The sequence below is a fragment of the Cajanus cajan genome, chromosome 5 (genome assembly GCF_000230855.2).
Source record: "Cajanus cajan strain Asha chromosome 5, NIPB_CcT2T_4, whole genome shotgun sequence".
Lineage (NCBI taxonomy): Eukaryota > Viridiplantae > Streptophyta > Magnoliopsida > Fabales > Fabaceae > Cajanus > Cajanus cajan.
The window spans coordinates 69,042,780-69,063,328 of NC_138521.1; the positions used below are offsets into that span (position 1 = coordinate 69,042,780).

General features: G+C 26.3%; 1 protein-coding gene across 1 annotated transcript; it reads left to right on the plus strand.

Moving 5' to 3' along the window:
* Nucleotides 1–4,276: 4,276 nt before the first annotated feature.
* Nucleotides 4,277–6,335, plus strand: MYB108 (myb domain protein 108). Its single transcript, XM_020374651.3, has 3 exons — nucleotides 4,277–4,474; nucleotides 4,814–4,943; nucleotides 5,190–6,335. The coding sequence occupies exons 1-3, from the start codon at nucleotides 4,324–4,326 to the stop codon at nucleotides 5,878–5,880; spliced, it is 972 nt and encodes a 323-aa protein (XP_020230240.2). The 5' UTR covers nucleotides 4,277–4,323; the 3' UTR covers nucleotides 5,881–6,335.
* The last annotated feature ends 14,214 nt before the right edge of the window (nucleotides 6,336–20,549 follow it).

The following is a 20,549-nucleotide window of genomic DNA, read 5'->3' on the forward strand; positions in this document are numbered from 1 at the left end:
TTCACAGTTTAGTTTTTTTAAACAAGTTGATAGATGTTTGATTTTTTGATCGGACGTATTGAGAATATTTTATTAGAAAACCAAATCTCACTTCAATAATTTTTAAGCCTCGATACAAAATTAATTTCCAAGTATTGCTTAAAACACTTCCTTTTGACCATTAGGGTTAGCTTAGTAGTTGGGTGGGGAGAGATTGGGGTAGTTAAAAGTATGAGGATTTAGGTTCAATCCTCATTACGATCATCTTTGTAATCTTTTCTATCTTTAAAGAAAAATACTTCCTTTTTTCAAAACAGAAAAAACTATACAACAAATAGTTTAAAAATCAAGAGAGAGCAGGTGTGTTTGATATAATGTATTGAATGTTTCCATACAGTGTGTCTATAAACGTTAAATATATAATAATAATAATATTATTGTTTATCACTTATACAGTGCAACTAATTCGGTATGACTTAAAAGTTAAATTCAATTCTTTTAATTTTTAAAAATTAGTATTTGGAATTCAAGTTCGCTGATATTATTAGTTATAGGTCATTTTCTCTGAGAGTAAAGTATTTTTTTTCCAACTTAATATATAAGTTAATAATTATGAATGATAAAACGAATCACAACTTATAAGTCAGACTCTTAAAAATTGATAAATTGGATTGAACATCTTGACTCGTTAGCTCGCCTGTTCACTAAGTCAACTCGTCACTTATTTATATTTATTTATTAATTTGTTGTTGTTATTATTATTATTATATTTTTAATTTTAAGTTTAAATAAGTTACATGAAATTTATGTGAATAATTTGTATAATTTGATTTGCAACAAATTAATTTGTTGAAAGAGTTATTATTATTATAATCACATGTAATTTGTTGTGAACCAATTCAAATCTATTGTAAATTAAGATTTATTTTATTATTTAGCTACACAAATTTATAGCAATCATTTAGATATTAAAAAAGAAATATCTTGAAAGAGATATGTTTAAAATAAATATGTAATTTTTTCTTTTTTATTTTTATTTTTTTGCAGGTTAATTAACTCATTATAGTCCACCACCCACCATTAGGTGGAGTGAGCTTGGATATCTAACCTGTTTTTATTTGATGAATCAATTCGATTTGACCTATTTTTTGCAAAATAAATTTAAACGAGTTGAACTAACTCGTTTTGTCATACTTATTAGGAATCAAACTTTGATTCTGAGTTAAAAAACACAAATATTGAACCATTTTACACTGGCAACTTTTGATAGTTCATATATTTATAAAAATAACTAAAAATGGTTCTTTTTGTAACATATGTAATGGTTAATATTGAAAAAAAATGATTTGGCCATTAATTGTGTCCACAATCTTAGATTTTGATAAATAAATAAATAAAATTAATTGAATCTTATTGAAAACATGGATGCACTAAATTAAACTTATTTGAAAAGATGAATGAGCAAATTAAACTTGTTTGAAAAGATGAATGAGCAAATTAAACTTATTTATAAAGATAAAGCATCAAATTGAATTTATTTTAAAATATAAATGACAAAAAATTGAACCACGTATTAACACAATTTCATTAAGTGGTATGATTGAAGTTGAAATAACATATAAATGATATAACAGTTTTATTGACTTTTTGTTTGATAATCATGAAGGTATTATCTCTTATTTATTATTTTATAGATAAAAAATAATATAAAAATATTCAAACACAAATAATTAATTTTGAACAAAACCAAATATAGTAAAAAACAATTACAATCGTATAATAATTTATGAAGTTTAAATCTTACATGACAACAAATCACGTTAATTACAAAAAATATTACATATAATGATATACAAAAAGTATTACTATAAATATAGTATATGTAAATATATATCTATTTGACATATAATTATATAAAATTTTGGTATTTATTTTTAATAAATTTTAATAATATATTTTGTGTGTCACTATAATTTATATCCACATTTTTTAAAAATATACTAATATATTATGTAGATAAAAGTAATTTTTAGTGACACTTATTATATGTTACTATAGAATATGTGTCACTATATAATAATTTTCTTGTAATATTATAACATATGAAATTCCATTTGTTAAAATTGTTACATTAAATAGTTACATCAAATTAGTCTACAGATAAAACTACACATCCTAATATATATGCACAAAGCTCGACAAAGACTTTACATCCTAAAAATTAACTAAAATTTGTCAAAAAAATAAAATAAATGAGAGGTTTCATTGTATTGTTAATTTGATTCCACTTCTCACATGAAATTGGTTGTGTGTTCGTTTGGTGTAGTGAATTATATTCGAGATAATATAGTTGATTATGTTTAATTTCAATTTAGTCATTTATATTTTTGTCTAGGTTCAATTTGGTTCTTTATATTTTCAATAACAATTAATATATATTTTTTAACATCAAGTGTTGATATCAGTCTCCTTATGAAGGATTAAATTAAATTTTTTAAAGATAAAAAACAAAATTAAATCTAAAAATTAAGATATAAGACTAAAAATATAATTAAATTAATTAAGTACATCATTATTTAAAATAAAAAACAATAATATTAATAAAAATAAGGCAAAGTAGATCCATGCACATAACCCCATAGATAGCTTGCCTTCAGAAGATATGCGGGTTGCATGGCTTGCGACAAGAAGATAGCCTCTACAACAAGAAGTCTGCACATGTACAAGACTAGCACAACAGAGTGAGGGATTCATAACGATTCTATGCTTCACTATGATAGGAATATTGGTTTAGTGTAATATATACTTTATTAATTAATCCCAAGCGTGTAGTTTAGCGGTAGGAGTTGATCTACACTTAAGCAAGGTCAAGGATTCGAATTCTGCTTTGTGTATACGGTCACGTTAAATCCTCCAACCTGACGAGAAGATTAATCATTCCTATTGGTAGTGGATACTCGAAGGACGTAAAAAAAAAAAACTTTATTAATTAATTTTATCAATTCTTCATTTTATATTAAAGATTTTAATTTTTAACTACATATATTAAATGAAGATTGATTGAGATTACAAATACAAATTGATATAAAATAATCTGAAAATCTTACAAAATCGTTTCTAATCCACGTAGGATTTAAGTATGTGTAGATGGTCTAGATTCAATAGTAGAGGACATGATGATAAACTTATTAACAAATGATAATTATTAGAATTTATTTTGATACCATCTTAAAAAAATTTAATTTTAATTTAATACTATAAAATAGATAAACATTGTTCTCACTTATATATAATTATGATTTTTTATTTAATATGAAATCTCTAACAAATTGTATAATAATTTCTCTCTTTTTTCATCTCTTTTAAATTAGAATAAATAAAATTTAATAAACAGTTTTCACTTTATTTTAAATTTAAATTTTCATTTAAAAAAAAACAAACGTTAAGCATTGGAATAAACTTAAATGATCCTTACATATTTTTTACATCATTTTCCAAATAGAATCAGGGTTTCACCATGATAACTTAAATACATATTTAATGCAAATATTTAGTATGAATATTAGTGAAACTAAAGTCATGAAGCAAATTTAAATTAAAACAAGGTATTATCTTACACAAGATTCAGTTAATTACAAATTTTTTTTGAAGATAATTATAATTAAAAATATATATCAATAAAAAAACAAAAAATTGTATTTAAATTTTTTTTTTTGGTCAGGATGTTATAATTATAAAGTATCATCAGTTTTTGTTAATGATTAATTTTTGCAAAAATTTGATTTAAGTCATCATTAATAAAATATTATTTTTGAATCATATAAAAATGAAAATTTTACTTAAGAGATTTAAATAAACTTTGAAATGAACAACTTGTTGCATAAAAGTTAGGAGATAAATAAGTAGATGTTAAACAAGTGGAATTGTACATAATATTTTTCTTGATATAATTATTGTATTACCTCTATTAATTAATAAGTGGTGGTGGATAAAATGTGTTATTTATTTATTAAAGAAAAATGAAATTAGATGAGTTAATATGTATAGAGTTGATGATGAAGTAGAGATGTTGGTTACAATCCCTTTAAGTTGTGAAAGTCCGGGGGTCAGCGACAGCAGCCGAGAAGTTAAGGCACGCACGCGCACACAAGCAAGGAGGAACAAAGTCAAAGTGTCATACTTACAAACTATAATTAATTAAACTCCAAATCCACAATTAAGGGTTTCTTAATTAACCCATTTCTCTCTCTTCTCCTTTGTATTTATAAGAAGCCCCCCCCCCCCCCCCCCCCCACCCTTCTCTATCTTCCTTGTGACTTCTAACAATCTCTCTCTCTCTCTCCAATGGATGAAAAAGGAAGCAACGCCCTTAGCCTTAGTGAGGACGAGATGGACCTCCGAAGAGGCCCATGGACCGTCGATGAGGACCTCGCTCTCATCAATTACATTGCCACTCACGGCGAAGGTCGCTGGAACACCCTTGCCCTCTCTGCCGGTAACATTATTGTTATATTTCTTTTCCTAACTTTTAATTCTTATTTTCCCACCACAAAAACATATTTTCTATCTTATCTTATGTTGTTATGTCATACTCATGTGATCGATTCTCCTGCTACCTCACCCACGCCTCCCAATCCCATCTTTTAATTTTCCAATTTAACCCATGCACTTGATTTTTGGATATCATCAATATTGCTAGCACCCACTTGCCAAAAAAGCCAAAAGGATACATATCCTCTCGATTAATCATTAATCTTTCAGAAAAAGAAGAAAAAAAATGCTTGCTTTTCCCTCCTTTGCAGTGGTAGCTTTACCAATCTCATCATATTCGCAGGGCTCAAACGAACGGGGAAGAGTTGCAGATTGAGGTGGCTCAATTATCTCCGTCCTGATGTTCGACGTGGAAACATCACACTTGAAGAACAGCTTTTGATTCTCGAGCTCCATTCTCGCTGGGGAAACCGGTAATTAACTCCATGCATTCAAACGCATGCCCTTTCTTTTAATCTTCTTCTTTTTTAAATCAAATTAAATAATAAATAAATATTGATACCCCTTAATTTGTTTCTCCATTTTTTTCTTTTCTTGTCACATGATGGTATTATATTATCTATTGTCTATGACTATTTTTATTTAATAGTCGTCTTAGTTTTGGATTTTGATGGGATTAGGTTTAAACTGAATTAACAATGAATTATTAATTGGTTCAGATGGTCGAAAATTGCCCAATATTTACCGGGTAGAACCGACAATGAGATCAAGAACTATTGGAGAACCCGTGTCCAAAAGCATGCCAAGCAACTAAAATGTGACGTGAATAGCAAACAATTCAAGGACACCATGCGTTACCTTTGGATGCCAAGGTTGGTAGAGCGCATTCAAGCAGCCTCAGCTGCCTCGACCACCGCAACCATCGTGGCTACCGCCACCACCGCCACCGTGGCAGCAACTGCAACGACCAACAATGCATACACACATGGGAACAACAATTTTGAGGTTCATAATCATAACCACAAAATGGGGTTGAGTCCTTCAGAGTATGTGGGTTCACAACATGTGACGACGCAAAGTTACACCCCGGAGAATAGTAACACTGCTGCGTCATCATCAGACTCGTTTGGGACTCAAGTCTCAACAATTTCTGATATCACTGACTATTACAGTGTTCCGGTGAGTGGTAACAAAAACAACAATTGTGCAGATTATTATCAACCCTCTCAAATTAGCTACTCGGATTGCATCACAAGCCCTTCTGGGTTGTTTCCTCATCAGGGACTCGATTTTCAAGCCGTGGAACCAAACAACCCGTGGAACATGCAAAGTGGGGACTCCTCCGACAATTTTTGGAATGTTGAAAACATGTTGTTCCTAGAGCAGCAACTCATGAATGACAACATGTGAAACATTGAGAATAGGAAAGGGTGATTATTTTATAAAAGATGAAACTTAGATGCACTTTTTTAACTACTATCTTTAGTGTTGATTTTAATTGGAGTTAAAGTTAAGTGAAATTTTAATTTTAATTAAACAACAACACTAAAATCAACGACTGCATTTAAGTTTTGTTCTTTTGTAAATGAGAAAAAGAAAAAGGGTTGTTTGTGAAATATAGAGAGGCGAAAGTAGAAACAAGGAATAAATTAAATTCATGTGTAGCACACACCTAGATATATATATAGGATCTAGAAACTGTGGATTAATTATAATGATGAAGAGAAGGAATTGGGGGTTATTTTTCAGCTTGTATTTATTTTTTCTAATGGAGGCAGTGAAAAGGATTGTAACTTGTCCATTTTCTTTACATATCATTTCATTCTTTGAAATTATTAACTTTGTTCTGTTTTTCTTTTCTTTTATTTTTTGTTTATGTTGATTCGATCCTCATTTCCATTCCTTAGGTTTGATTAGTTGCTATAGCGAGGGCATTATAGATGCAGAATCGTGCATAGTTAAATAATAATAATTAATAATTTAAAGATAAGCTAGCACACTTGGCTCCACACACACCTTTTTTAATTTTCTTCCCTACAAGTGTTATTATATTACATTATGAGTAATCCCACTCTTGAAACCTTGTCCACGGGACCTGAATCAGGCCTCTATCTTCCAAAGTTTCTAGATTGTTAAAGAAAAGGTGACAAGTAATGGAAATTGTTTAGACGTGGTGCTCTATTATTGGTGGGCTACCTCATTAAGTTGGCCCATTAGGGATAAATATATTTCCAAAGTTCTCAAATGTGCCACCTAAGTACGACTCCAAGAACCCAAAATCGTCTCACGCTTTGTTGGGTTTCGTACGGACAATATATTTTTTACTTGGCTCCAAACTTATTTACTTTCCGTCTAATCCATGATCAAAAGTGCTTCATCGGTAATATCATGCTTTCACCACCCAACTTTATTCTAATAAATACTTGTCTTATATTTAAGGAATAATAGCCTCCACTCAACGGGCCAAAGAAGAACAAAAATAGCAATAAATTATGATGTGGTTTCAGTAGGAAATTTAATTTCTTAATAATATTAAACATAAAATAATATATATCATCTTAAAATTAGGAAAATAATTTTAATCTATTTTTTTAGACAATTTTGTTAAATGCAATAGATTTATATTATAATTTTATTTTGTAAACAAATGTTTCTTCTAATTTTTTTATAAGAAACAAATTATAGTGTGAAATATACTAACATTTGTTTTTTTTTATAAAAATTGTTGAAAGGTAATATTTAGTAAAAATGAGAGACAGATGAGGGTAAAATAAAATGCGTGTGTTTGAATTTTTAAACATGAAATTAATTTTATGAAAAAAGTTAAAATGATATTCTAATAATAAAAATGAAAAAAAAAATATTAACTCAAATGCTTATGCAATGGGTTGAAAAGACTTTAAAAGTATATGATTATAATTACGATCATTAAAATAAGTCAAAATTTGTGAGTTAATTCAATTCACCACGTCTTAGTAAGATAGTATAAAAATAGTGACTTATTTTATATTATAAGAAAAAATTGATTTAATTCAATTACAATAATTTATCACCCAGTCAAACTTATGATAGATTGACTCACTTAATTTACTTTATTTATTTTTTAATATATTAATGTATGTGATTATATATTTATATTATTAACTGATTTTTATACATGATAGTTGAGGATTATGACAATCAATGTGAAATTAATGTTAAGTTGATGTGTCATTCTTCTCTTTTAACTGTAAATTAGTTGGACTAACGAATGTTAATATTAAAATTAATTTTACAAAATTTTAACTTTATTTTTCTTTTTTTTTTTTACTTCACAATATAAATAAGTAGAGTTTCGAAGTGTAAAAATCATCAACATAATAATTATTGATAACATATTTTAAAAAGTCAACTATTTACTAATAATGACTTATTTTTATTTTGTTTTTTTAATATCATTTCGTACCTATGAACTAATTAAACAAATATTTAATTAAATAATTAACTTATCAAATGTTAACCGACTTTTGAATTACCAAATTGGTTAATTAATTTCATTAATCAATCATAACCAACTTTTTTAAGGGAGTAAAATAAACTTTTTTTATTAAAAAAATTATTTAATAAAAAATATATTTACAAATTAAAATAGATAAATATAAGAATGAAGTCATAAAATAGATTGAAAATGTATGATATGCAATATGAAAAAGTGGCAATATATATTTTGTGGTGTGATAGAAAGTGTTTTAGAAAAGAAGGTTAAGGAATGGTTGAAAAGAGAAAGAGGAAGCTGGTAATGGTAATGGCAATGGCGGCGAGGAATCTACTGCGTAGGGCGCGTGTCTAGAATAAGGAAGTGGTCCTGCACGCTGCACAATGGTGTGCATGTTCACAACTTACAACGTGTTCTTCTAACTTCTTTATAAATTTTTAAAAATTTAAAATTAAAAAATAAAAAATATTCCTGGAACCAAGCACTCACAGCCGAAAAACTTGAAGTTAAAACACCTACCGTATGACCTCTATTGTAAATCATAATATCTGAATCCTTGCCATCGTCCAATTTTATTATTGTTAAATTAACTTTAATAGATATAAAAAAAATCATAATGTTGACCTCTCTTTTTTACTTCTCACTTGTAATGTATTTTTTTTTTTTACACATTATTAATAGTTAATTAGTTTCAAATCAATCATTTTTTATATCACACCGTTATCAAATAAAATCCTGTTACAATAATTAATGTTGAATTAATAATGAAGGTTGAAGATAAATGAAGGAAGACTTAAATTAAAATTTTCATTGAAATGATAATAATAATAATAATAAAACTACTGTTACAGGATGTTGTAAAATGTAAAGATTTTAAAAAGGATGAACCAAACTCAACTAAATCCATACTCAACTCATTTAAAAATAGTTGGATTATATTAAACTCATTTTTTGTTTCAGTTTAAAATCTTAATTTAATTTGTGATAGATTATGAGTTGATTTAGGTTATCTGGTAATATATTAAATAAATTATAAATAAGTCGACTTCTTAACTTATTTTAACATTTCATTTAAACAGTTAATTGTCTCATTCATTAACTTAAAATTTTATGTAAATTAACATGTTTAACTTTTTATATATAAATAATTTGGTAATATATAATTCAACAAAAAAAAATTTAATATTGTAACAATAACAATAACATAATTATAGATGTTTTTATACTATAACCAACCCAAATCAATTTCGGAGTGACTTTTAGTATGGTTTTTATTAAAATTAATAAACTTATTACAAGATCAGTTGTGATTAAATGATGGTAACTTTTTTGTTACATCATCGGTACTTATTTTTCTTTCTCAAATAAAAATAATAATTAATTACTTAAGGATAGTAATATATATTAAAAATATAAAAACTTATATTTTTTAAATAAAAATATAAAACTATGACAACCAACTTTGTATTTGATTTTTTTAACCAAAGTATCGATTTCGAATCTTACAAATAAAAAAACATGATCAAAAAGAAGTTTTCAGTAAAAAAGGTTAACCAAATTTTCTTGCAAAAATTAATATTGATAATATATGACACAAATGATATGATTATAAAAAAAAAACACACTTGTTAATAAATGTTTTGAGCTGATAAATTAGGCTATGTATGAAGTTTTAATTAAGAACCTTGAGGGTAGTTAAATTTTACTCTGTTATAGTTCGAAAATTGTCTTACTAACATCATTTATCATATCAGATCTAATTAACCAATAGGAAGTTGGTTGTATATAAATTTAAGCTTGTTTACATGGACCAATATTTGTCTAATCAGTGTAATTTTACTATAAAAGTTATATTATTCACAAAATTAGTTATACAGGCGTGTATTTATGTAAGGGTGTCTTCTTAATTAATAAGCCTAAAGTTTTTACATATTTAACTGATTTTTTAAAATGAAATAATTAGTAATTACCTTGACTTTTTCGCAAAACGGGTCGCGTGTATAATGTACAGTATTGGACTCTTGGATCTTATTTCGGAAAAAAAAATCCTTACAATTTTCCAAACAAAAAAAAAACTCTAAATAACAAATAAACATAATTAACTCAACTTTTCATGTTTAAAAATTATATAAACCGTTGAAAATAAGCTTAAATTATGAGAACTGTTTTACTATAAAATGTAAGTTTTATAACTTGACCTAAGTTAAAACAAAAAAAAAAAATACTCACCATACATTTTATCCAAAAAAGTTAAAATAAAAGTGAATGTATAAAAAACATATTAGAGTTTTCGTATTGATATCATGATTATTCAAAAATATATTAAGATGATCATGACTCGATTCAATTCGAAAGGATTTTCGATGGATTCAAATGTAACAAATGAGATTCAATATATTTTAGAGAAAAATTCGAGTTATCATATATTTTTATAATTTTTTTTCAAATAACTTAGTGATAGGGCAATAATATAGCATTTTTATTTGTGTATAAAATGAAAAGAAAAAAAAATCCTTCACGGGGTTTGAGAAACATGTTGATATTGGGCATAGGAATAAGAAAAGTAGAAAGGTGTTGTATAACTGGACTCCACAAAGAAAGAGTGTGCGGACTAATAAGACTTTTTATATTTATTCTTGAGAGCCACGTTTGATTTCAAACTCAAACCAAATCAATCTTCTGATGTGGGACCATTTTTTTTTTTTTTTTTTTGAATATATACTACTTATAGTGGTGATTAATTTCTTCGTTAGGTTGGAGGCACCTTAAAGGGTGAGATAGCTAGTCCCAAAATTTAATGCGATTGCATATCCAAGACAGGATTCGAATTCCTGACCTTACTTAAGTATGGATCAACCCCTACCGTTAAACCACATGGTTTCAAGGTGGGACCATTGCAAGCGACTTCCAACTTCCAACTTTCAAGTCAAGGCTCCGTCGGATGGGATTGGACCCACCATAAACTCACGTGACAATTCACCCAGCCAGCCATTTCCAAAATACAACACACCACGTAACTATTTTTCCTTTCCCACACTTTATTTCATCGCAATACACTATATTTTTCATTTATATACCACTTTTTTCTCATCAAAATTTTACCCTTTTTCTTCATACTCTAATATTTTTTAAGGCTTACTATAATTTTGTAAGTGCTTCTAGGCAACATTCCGTTACTCCAAATTTGTGATGTATAAAGACATTTTGACATTTAAATTAAAGAAAAATTTAGATTAGGATAAAATATACCTGATTGATTGTGTGATTCTAGATTGTACTCCTACCTGATAGTTATAAAGTCTCCAATGACTATTCGTAGGACTTCATCATGTGAAAATATTACTCCTTCTTTATTACCCTTGAATGTGTTTTGAGATTTTTGGGAGTATGGTAATAGTGTTTCATCCAATTGTTTGGCTTTGATCTCATCACAAGTTTGTTGTGAGTGTCTTGTTCGAATATGACTTCATATATCAAAATTATATCACATAGCTCAAATCAATATGTCCAGACTAGATAGTACATGTTTAATTATTTTTATTAACAAGTTTGCTCTCAACTACATTTTGAAAATTAGATGCTCAACAAGAGTTAAACTAAATATATAAAAATTGATGAGAAAATTTATTATTATCTATATATATATATATATATATATATATATAAACTTGTGTTCCAATTTTGATTAAGAAAGATGTATACATTTTATGTCCTATATTGTCTTAAATAAGATTGTTTTAGTAAAAAATATATGTGATAAAATAAATTGTATACACTCATTTATTTTTGAAAAAATTAAAGACTTAATTGTATTTTTTATCCTAATTTTAAAATTTCAAATTTTGTCACTTAATTTTCAAATTCACATTATTTATCACTTGACTTTTAAAATTTTACAGATTTTAATATTACGGTTAATTGATTACTGATATCCGTAATATAATATATTATTATTGATGTGATATATTAATTGATAAAATGATACATTATATATATATAGAAGGATTATAATTATACTGGTGTAATTTTTATCAAGTATTACACTACTCAATAACTTTATATTAATTATGAACTTTATAAATCCAACCATTAGATTAAAAGTTCATATTATTTTATACATGTATATCAAATTTTGTTAAAATTGGATAATAACTTGAAAGTAATCAAAGTGTTTATATTTTAGTATATTTTGAAATGAATATATTAAGTCAATTTTGTTTTATAAAAATGAAGTATCAAATCATCTTGGATTAATATAAAATTTTGTATATATGATCTAAGAGATATGAACTTTCTATCTAACGATTGAGTTTACAAAATTACATTTAATATAAATTTATTGAGCGGTGTAAAATTTAATAAAAATTACACCGATATTATTATAACCCCCTCATATATATATATAGTAATGAAAAAAAGATTTTGATGCCTAAGATAATGAGTGTGTAGAGTATTCGTGTATATTTTTTATAGAGAAAAAACATACATTTTAAAAATATAATGCAAACATATATAAATAAGAAAACATTATAATTAAAGATTCAGTCATTTAAATATATTTAAAATCTTTTATTGTTATGCAATGTTCCAACATTACTTCTTCAAAGCTTCTTTTTTTGCAAAGAAACGTGTTTTACAAGATTGACCACAACCCACCGAAAGTTATATTCAATTTAGATGAGTGCTATAAAATCATATATAAAATCGAGAATCGGTAATAATTTTAGACTTATCCGGTACAAATAAAATTATTGAATAGAATAATTGAACTAAAATTTATCTGTTAAGCAAATTTCATTCACAAAAATAAAAACTAAGATTTATTTTAGAGAAAATTAAACTTCTTATGAATTAATCAGGCAATTAAAATTGATTTTATTTTGGCTAAACATAACAAATACTAATACTACCTGTTTAGAATGACATGGAGCATTACTGTTGTTATCTAGTAGGAATATTGTTTAAAAGAAGTTGGAGACTTTGAGTGACCCCGTTCAATGACATTTGAACTTTCTTCGAATCGTAATGGGTTCCCCAAACACGACCGTTCTTTGAAACTACTCAGCGTCGTGTTCTGTTCGGGCCCGAGAGACCAAGAAAATTAAGAATGTCCAACCATAACCTGCTCTTCAAAGTGGACTTGACCTAAGAAGTTGGATTTCATACTTTACCACGATATTATACCTATTCTGTTTGTAAATTTTTTTTATAAAAAAACACTTCAAAACAAATAACACACAATATGTAAAAGATTTTTGAATTTGGATTCTTTCATGCAATTTTCTCTCTCCAGCCTTTTTCCAACAACACTAATAATCATTGGATATATTTAATGACTCAAATTTAATATTATAATTAATGTAATTTTTTAAATAATTTTTATAAGATTAAATTTGAGCCATTAGATATATTCAATGATTATTAGTATTGCTGGAAAGAAAACATTGCAGGAGAGGATCCAAATTCAAGATTTTCTCAAATGACCGCTTGGAAAATAGAAAGTTGTATAATTATACATGCAATTTTTCTTTTTTTAAATAATGATGTTTGCATATAAAAATAGAATACTATTGGCAGTGGATACTCTAGGGACGAACTAAAAAAAAAAACAGAATACATTATTAAACCATTTTTTTTACATGATAAAAAAATTATGTTTCAACACATTATTTTTTATTTTTTATTTTATTTTTTTCTAAGTGAATGAAGTGTAGAAGTAATATAATTTTTGTTAATGTTCTAAAATTATTCTAAAATTTGGTGCACTTTGTATTTTTCTGCTAACCTAGAACCAGTTAAGTGCTTCTAACCATAAACACGAGTCTACTAATAAAAACGCTATAAAGAAAATGACATATATTTACATATATTTTTTTTTATAGATAATGACGGTAAGTAAAACTAAACAATATTTTTATATATAAGTATTTATTGAAAGTAAAACTCTAAGAAAATATTTATTATGGGATGAGTTTTTCATACTTAGGAATCATATTCTTAAAAATTACAAATTCCAAAATTCATGATTTCTATAGCTAAAATTTGTTTAGTTACTTATAATTTTTTTTAAGAATATTCATATATAATTTTCAGAAATTAAATTTTTTATATTTAGTTACAATATTATATTTTGAGATATATAAATAATTTTTACAAAGATCTCTTTACTAGAATAATTTTATTAGATATATTTATTTATTCAAAACTTATTACAAATATGACATTAAATTATTTTAAAAAGTTGAAAAATAGAAGAAGAGAGATAGGGAATGAGAGTGAGAGAGACACATAAATAAAAAAAAGCAATTTATAATTTTAAAAAGGAATATTATAATTTTTTTAAATATAAAACCTTTTTCCGAATTTAAAAAAGTTGAATTCCCACCCCTCTTCATGAAAATGTTTTTACAAAAAAATGGGATAAAAATGATTTCTAGTAAATTACATTCCTGACATTTTTTAAAATAATTACAAAACATAGAAAATTAATATTTTTAATTTAAAATTCTTAAAAAAAATAAAAATATTCCGCATATAATATTTATACTTGTAGTTGTTTATTACGTTTGTATATAGAACTTAAAATAATAAACGAATAGATCATCCCTTAATTAATATAAAATAGATATTTATTAACAATTTTTATTTTTCAGTAATATTTTTTATTTATTACTACAAGTCAATTTCTTTTTAATGTGTCACTTAATATGATACTCTTTAAATTTATAACATATATATTATCTCCTTTATTTTTCAAGGTAAGTTATTATTCCATAACTACCATGGATTATTAATTTGAGATTCAAAATCTATAAATTACTACATCTAGTCCTCTTATCCTCTACTCACAACCTAAGTGAACAACACCTCTTTCCTTCATCATAGCCACATGGGAGCCAGAGTTAAACATTACCATTTTCAAATTCATTAACATAGTTTGTCCATGGTACATCCTTTTCATCGATCATTCATTGCGTGAAGCATTGTGAATGGGGTGGAAAATCATGGTTGCAAGCTTTTTCTTTCTTTTTTTTTCTTCAAAAAGGCCAACCCCTCACAGCCACAAGTTTACAAAAAGTTAAGGTGACTTGTTTATAACTTCATTGCCTCAAAATGTACAGAAGATATTTCCAATCCGAAACTAAAAGAGTTCATGCATGCCATGTTCTTCCTTTTAAAGTAAAAACATGTTTTGAATTTATATATATCATTCTTATGCAAGAGATTTTTGTTGTTGTTAATCATGGTTTGAGGCTAAGATTTGAATACGTTTAGGGTTTAAATCACATAAATGGAAGTTGTTAATTATGATCAAACTCTACTAATTGAAATCAAACGACTCATTTGACTGCGTATACGCATGAAATTCGATGTTGGCAGGGTCAAAAAAGAAAAGAAAAGTGCATGGTTTGCATTGATAGTGGTTAGCGCATGAAAAATATTGTCTGTTAATAAGAAAACATTAAGGTGCTTGATTTTTCAGATTCGTATCATTCAAATATATCCCTCTAAGTATCTCTATCCGTCTATATATAAATATACACATGCGAATTTACCTTAACTAGAATCATGTTTTAAGGGTCATAAAAAAATTGTGTTTAAAATATTTTTTTCATTCACTATAATTTTACTTACTTTATGTTTTAGTATTATAGTTTAAAATAATTTTTTTTAATTAATCTTCATATTTATTTTTTTAAGTTTTAAAATATATCTTTTTTAATTCTTTTAGTTTTTGTTGTTAATTTTTTCAATATTTCTTTTAACAAATGTATTAATTTAATCTTGTTTTTATGTCGAATTTATATTGTTAAAATTATTTTAAATTAGGTCTCTCAACTCATCTTATCTCTTCTGTACTTTCACCTTGTTGCGCATATCGCTGAAATACATTTTCTTTACCTCACAAATTGAAGATATCTACCAAATCAATAAAAAATAATCGATAATGTTACAAAAAAAATTAATGATAAATATTAAAACATTAAAAATCTACAAGTATAAAGACTAAAATGATCTATCTTAAAACATAGGGACTAAAAAAGATTGAAAAAGATAAATATAGAAACTAAAAATATTTATTTTAAATTATAAAAATTAAAATAAGTAAAACTATAAAAAAAACTAAAAAAAAATATTTAAACCTTTATAACGTAATGTTCTATTTTATTCACTTTCATTACAAACAACCCACTATTAATATAAGAAAATGATTAATGAATAACGAGTTTATTAATTTCCCAAACATTACGAGTGTAATTTATATGCTTGCATCACAAATCTAATTATGTTACAAAACTAATAATTACAAACCTAATTACTTGGTCAGTGTATATTTTTATATTAAGAATACATATATATATATATATATATATATATATATATATATATATATATATATATATATATATATATATTCGTATGTGAAAATATGAAGTTTTGACTCATGTCAAGTTGTGGTTTTGAAAGAATCTTCAATAAAATTTCCTTGACTAGAAAGGTTGTTTAGTCCAAAATTTAGACAAATTAATGGAATTATGATCTTAGAATGAAACATGTAATATTTAAATGGGCAAATTAATGCATCAAATGACAAAAGAATCTTCGGATAGTGGTATCCTCCACACAAAACTTCCAACCGTTATTCTTCCAAGTTCATTCAATCCTCAATGAGTTTAATATTTTTTGTCAAAATTGGAGCTTATCTATATTTAAGTAAATGAATTTGTTGAAGATTTCCCATACTGTGCATATAATTGTGAAATATTTTTCATTTTAGAAGTTAGTTATATGAAGTTGGATTAAGTCTAAAATTCACTTGATTAATATAATTGTTTCATCTTTTATCATTATATATATATATATATATATATATATATATATATATAATCAATCATTCATTTATCTTCTCATTCAATTTTCCTTTAGGTGTTTAAGGATTTTTTTTTCTTCATATCATTGCATAACTAACGTTGTTACAGTGACATATCGTACCAGTTTCTATAACCCTTATTATAACATAAGAGAACTTGCCCTACAATTTCACATAAGTAGTGGAGCTTAATAAACAAAAAGAAAATCTTCGGCAATTATTGTTAATGTAAAAAATAATGTCCAGCAGTAAAGTCTTGATCGTAAGTATGCGTGTAAGTTGGGTTAGCAGTATGGAACACGTTTTTTTTCTTTCTTTTTTATGCTTAAGCTTTGGATAAGAACGAAGACAAACTTCTATATTACGTCATGAAACAATTCGAAATCGATATTCAATTTCGTTAATGTCGTGATTAAGTGTTGATTTCTTTTGTACTGTTAGTTAGTCTTCCTAGACTATGACAATAATTGAGCCATTAGAAATGGATTAGACCTGAGTCAAGTCTAATAAGGATTATTTTTATCATATATATTTCTACTTGATATAAGATATAACACGCTCTTCACGTTCATGCCTCCATAATTTGTTTGTGAATTTTGCAGATTGAATATTTGCAAATTACTCAATATTAAAACTGAATAAATTCTGATATTATATAATATATCAGACCTAACTCCTCAAAAGTTAGTTAAATAGATAAACGTTATTCAGGTCTTATAAGACGTATTCTGATCATACTCCTAACTAATACAACACATTTTAACATGAATTATTTTAATTTATTTTTCTTTTTATTTATTGGTTATGGATTGCTTAACGTTATATATATATATATTATATTATATTATATTATATTTTAGTATGCATATGATTACAAAAAATATTCCTGATTGTTCACATATAGTTTTGTTTTTTGAAAATCGTTGAAGACACCATATAAGGTAGATTGCTCCTTCTAACTAACAAGTTTTTTTATATACAAGTGTTAAAAATTTGAATCCATAATAACTACTTGCTTAAAGGACTTGAATTCATTATTAGTTTCGTATACACAAACAACAGAGCCATACGTATATTGTTTCATTGGTTATATGACTTTTACACGATTAGGTTTTAACTACATATATAAGGCCTTTTGATTATAATTAGATTTTAATTATTATCAAACAATTTTTTTTCAGCTATATAATGAATGACTCGGGTGATTCATGATTATCAATTATATGTGTTTGAGCTCAGATCCATTGTGGTCTCTTATATAGTATGTATTTTATTTTATCATTATCATTTTTAATTGGGTACAAAGTGTACAGAATGTCACACTACTTGTAAATAATTTGAGATGTATAATTGGTTGAGCACGAATGTGTGAACATTTTTATTTTAATTTGGTCGAGTAAGAATGTATTAACATTTTAATTTCAATTTTTTATTCTTGTCAATGATTAAAGATTACTAGTCTATTAAACTAATCATTAGAGATTAGTGCTTTGACTAGAAACAAGACAAGGGGAAAATAGCGCATAACAACTTTAACACATAAAATACAGTTAAAGTAATATATTTACATATTATATATCTCTATGTTGATGTGAAACTATATCACTGCTTACGCAAGAGCTTATTAAATATTATGGACGCTTTGTTATTATGTATACCTAAGGTCGCACGCGTACTTTGTCATATGTTTAAAGATTAACCCTTAATTAAATATTGTTTTAATATTAACTGGCCATTCTTAGCACAGGTTGATACAAGTGGGCACTTTTAGACATAAAAAGAAATTAACATGCCATTATATTTTTAAAATGTTTAGAGTATTATTATGTTTATCTTTGTGCAGAATTAAAATAATGACATAAACAGTAATTTGATATATATTTTATATTTAAAATTAATTTGATAACATAAATATTTAAATAATATATAATGACACTAATATTTAAATCTAATTTTCTATAATTAGAAAAGAAACTACACATAATCCTAAATGTTTAAAATAAAAATAAAAAAGTGTAATTAAAAAAAAAGTGAAAAAAATGATGCAAAAATCAACCGCCAATTTTCTTGACCCAAAAAGAACGTTGAGAACCAAAGAGGTCCAAAAATGTGGATTTGTTAATGGAATTATGATATCTCTATATCTGGGCTTTGGGCCTTGGTTTGTGGTAGGCCTTCTTAGTTTCAGTTTTTTTATTTGATGCCAAACCGCCAAAATGAAAGTTAATTGTTTGGTCGAGACTCGGGTTGGGCATTCCTTATATTTCTTTCATTTTCCTTTTTTTTTACAATGACCACAACAAATATCAAACTTAAATTCTTATACATCTATTTTAATTTTTCATTATTAGGTCAACTGTAGACTCAAGTGGTTCATTTCTTACATCTTCTACGACAGCTTATAGTTACACAACTTTATCACTTGTTATAACTATATCACTTGTTATAAATTAAAAATACTAAACTGAGAGTCTATTTAGATAAATTTTTCTATAAGAAAAAAAAAATAGAACGAAAAATGAATCAAGTTTCTTCAAAAATTAAAATTATGCATAAGTTAATTAATAAAAATTATTTCATGTTAGTTTCTTCAAAATACGTTTTTTAAATTTAAGTACAAATTAGTTTTAGTTTATAAAAAATCTCATACTTATTTTTTTATATTTATATATAACTTCTTATAGATAATTTTTATTGAAACACGGCTAAACAATCATGAAGCCCAATTATTACTGGGCCAAATTAGAAAGTCCATAGCGGCCCAAACAATGGTGGTTCGAAGTTGCAGGAGATTCTTTTCGTGTAATTAGTGGCAACTTTAACGTGCGCAAATGTTTTTTGTCCACACACGCGACCACGACCACGACGGAAGTGATGACGCGTGCCACAAATAAGTTTTGCACGTGGGAAGAGAGAATGTAAAATATCGTAATATTTCAGGGCATTTCTAATATCGTAATATCCTAATATCGTAAACTCATTTGAGTTGCTTCATGCATCGAAAAATAAAAAAAATGAACTCGAGTGTGTCATGTCAATATTAAGCAACTCAAACACAAATTTACTCTAATGATAAGAAACTTTAAGAAATTCAACTTTTAGAATTTTTTTCTAATCATTTATGAACTAATTTTAAATTTTTATTAAAAAGGGTAATTGCACTACAATGAAAAAAAATAAATTACGAAAAAAAAATACAGAATAAGTAGATATTGAAAATAAAATAATAATAAATGCATAGACATTATACGAAATTAATTTTCATTATTATTTCTAGAACGTTTCCAAATATGTTCAATAAGATTTGTTTAAAATCTGGTAAAGAACGGTTGCTTGAAGAAGCAACTCTCTCTTCTTCAAGCAACTCATGTTGCCATGTCAGAGTCTTCCAATGATAAAAAATCGGGACTTGAGTTGCTTCATGGGACAAACAACTCCCATTAGAGTTGCTCTCAGACATACAAGAAATTTTAGCCTTTGGAACAGAAACGTGAAAGGTGGCCAATAAGAAGTGAACACGTGTAGTTTACGCGGCGTGCACCTTAGAAAGTGGCAGTTACAACATGTGCTTTTTGGGCTAAAAAAAGAAAAAGAAAATTAAAATGGGCGCTTTTCTAATGAATTGTAGGGTGGTGGGCCCACAACTTGTTTTCTGATCCATTCAAATATCTACAGTTCTTGTGTACCTGCTTTTACGCTTTTGCCCTCCATTCTTTCGAACATGCCTATCCT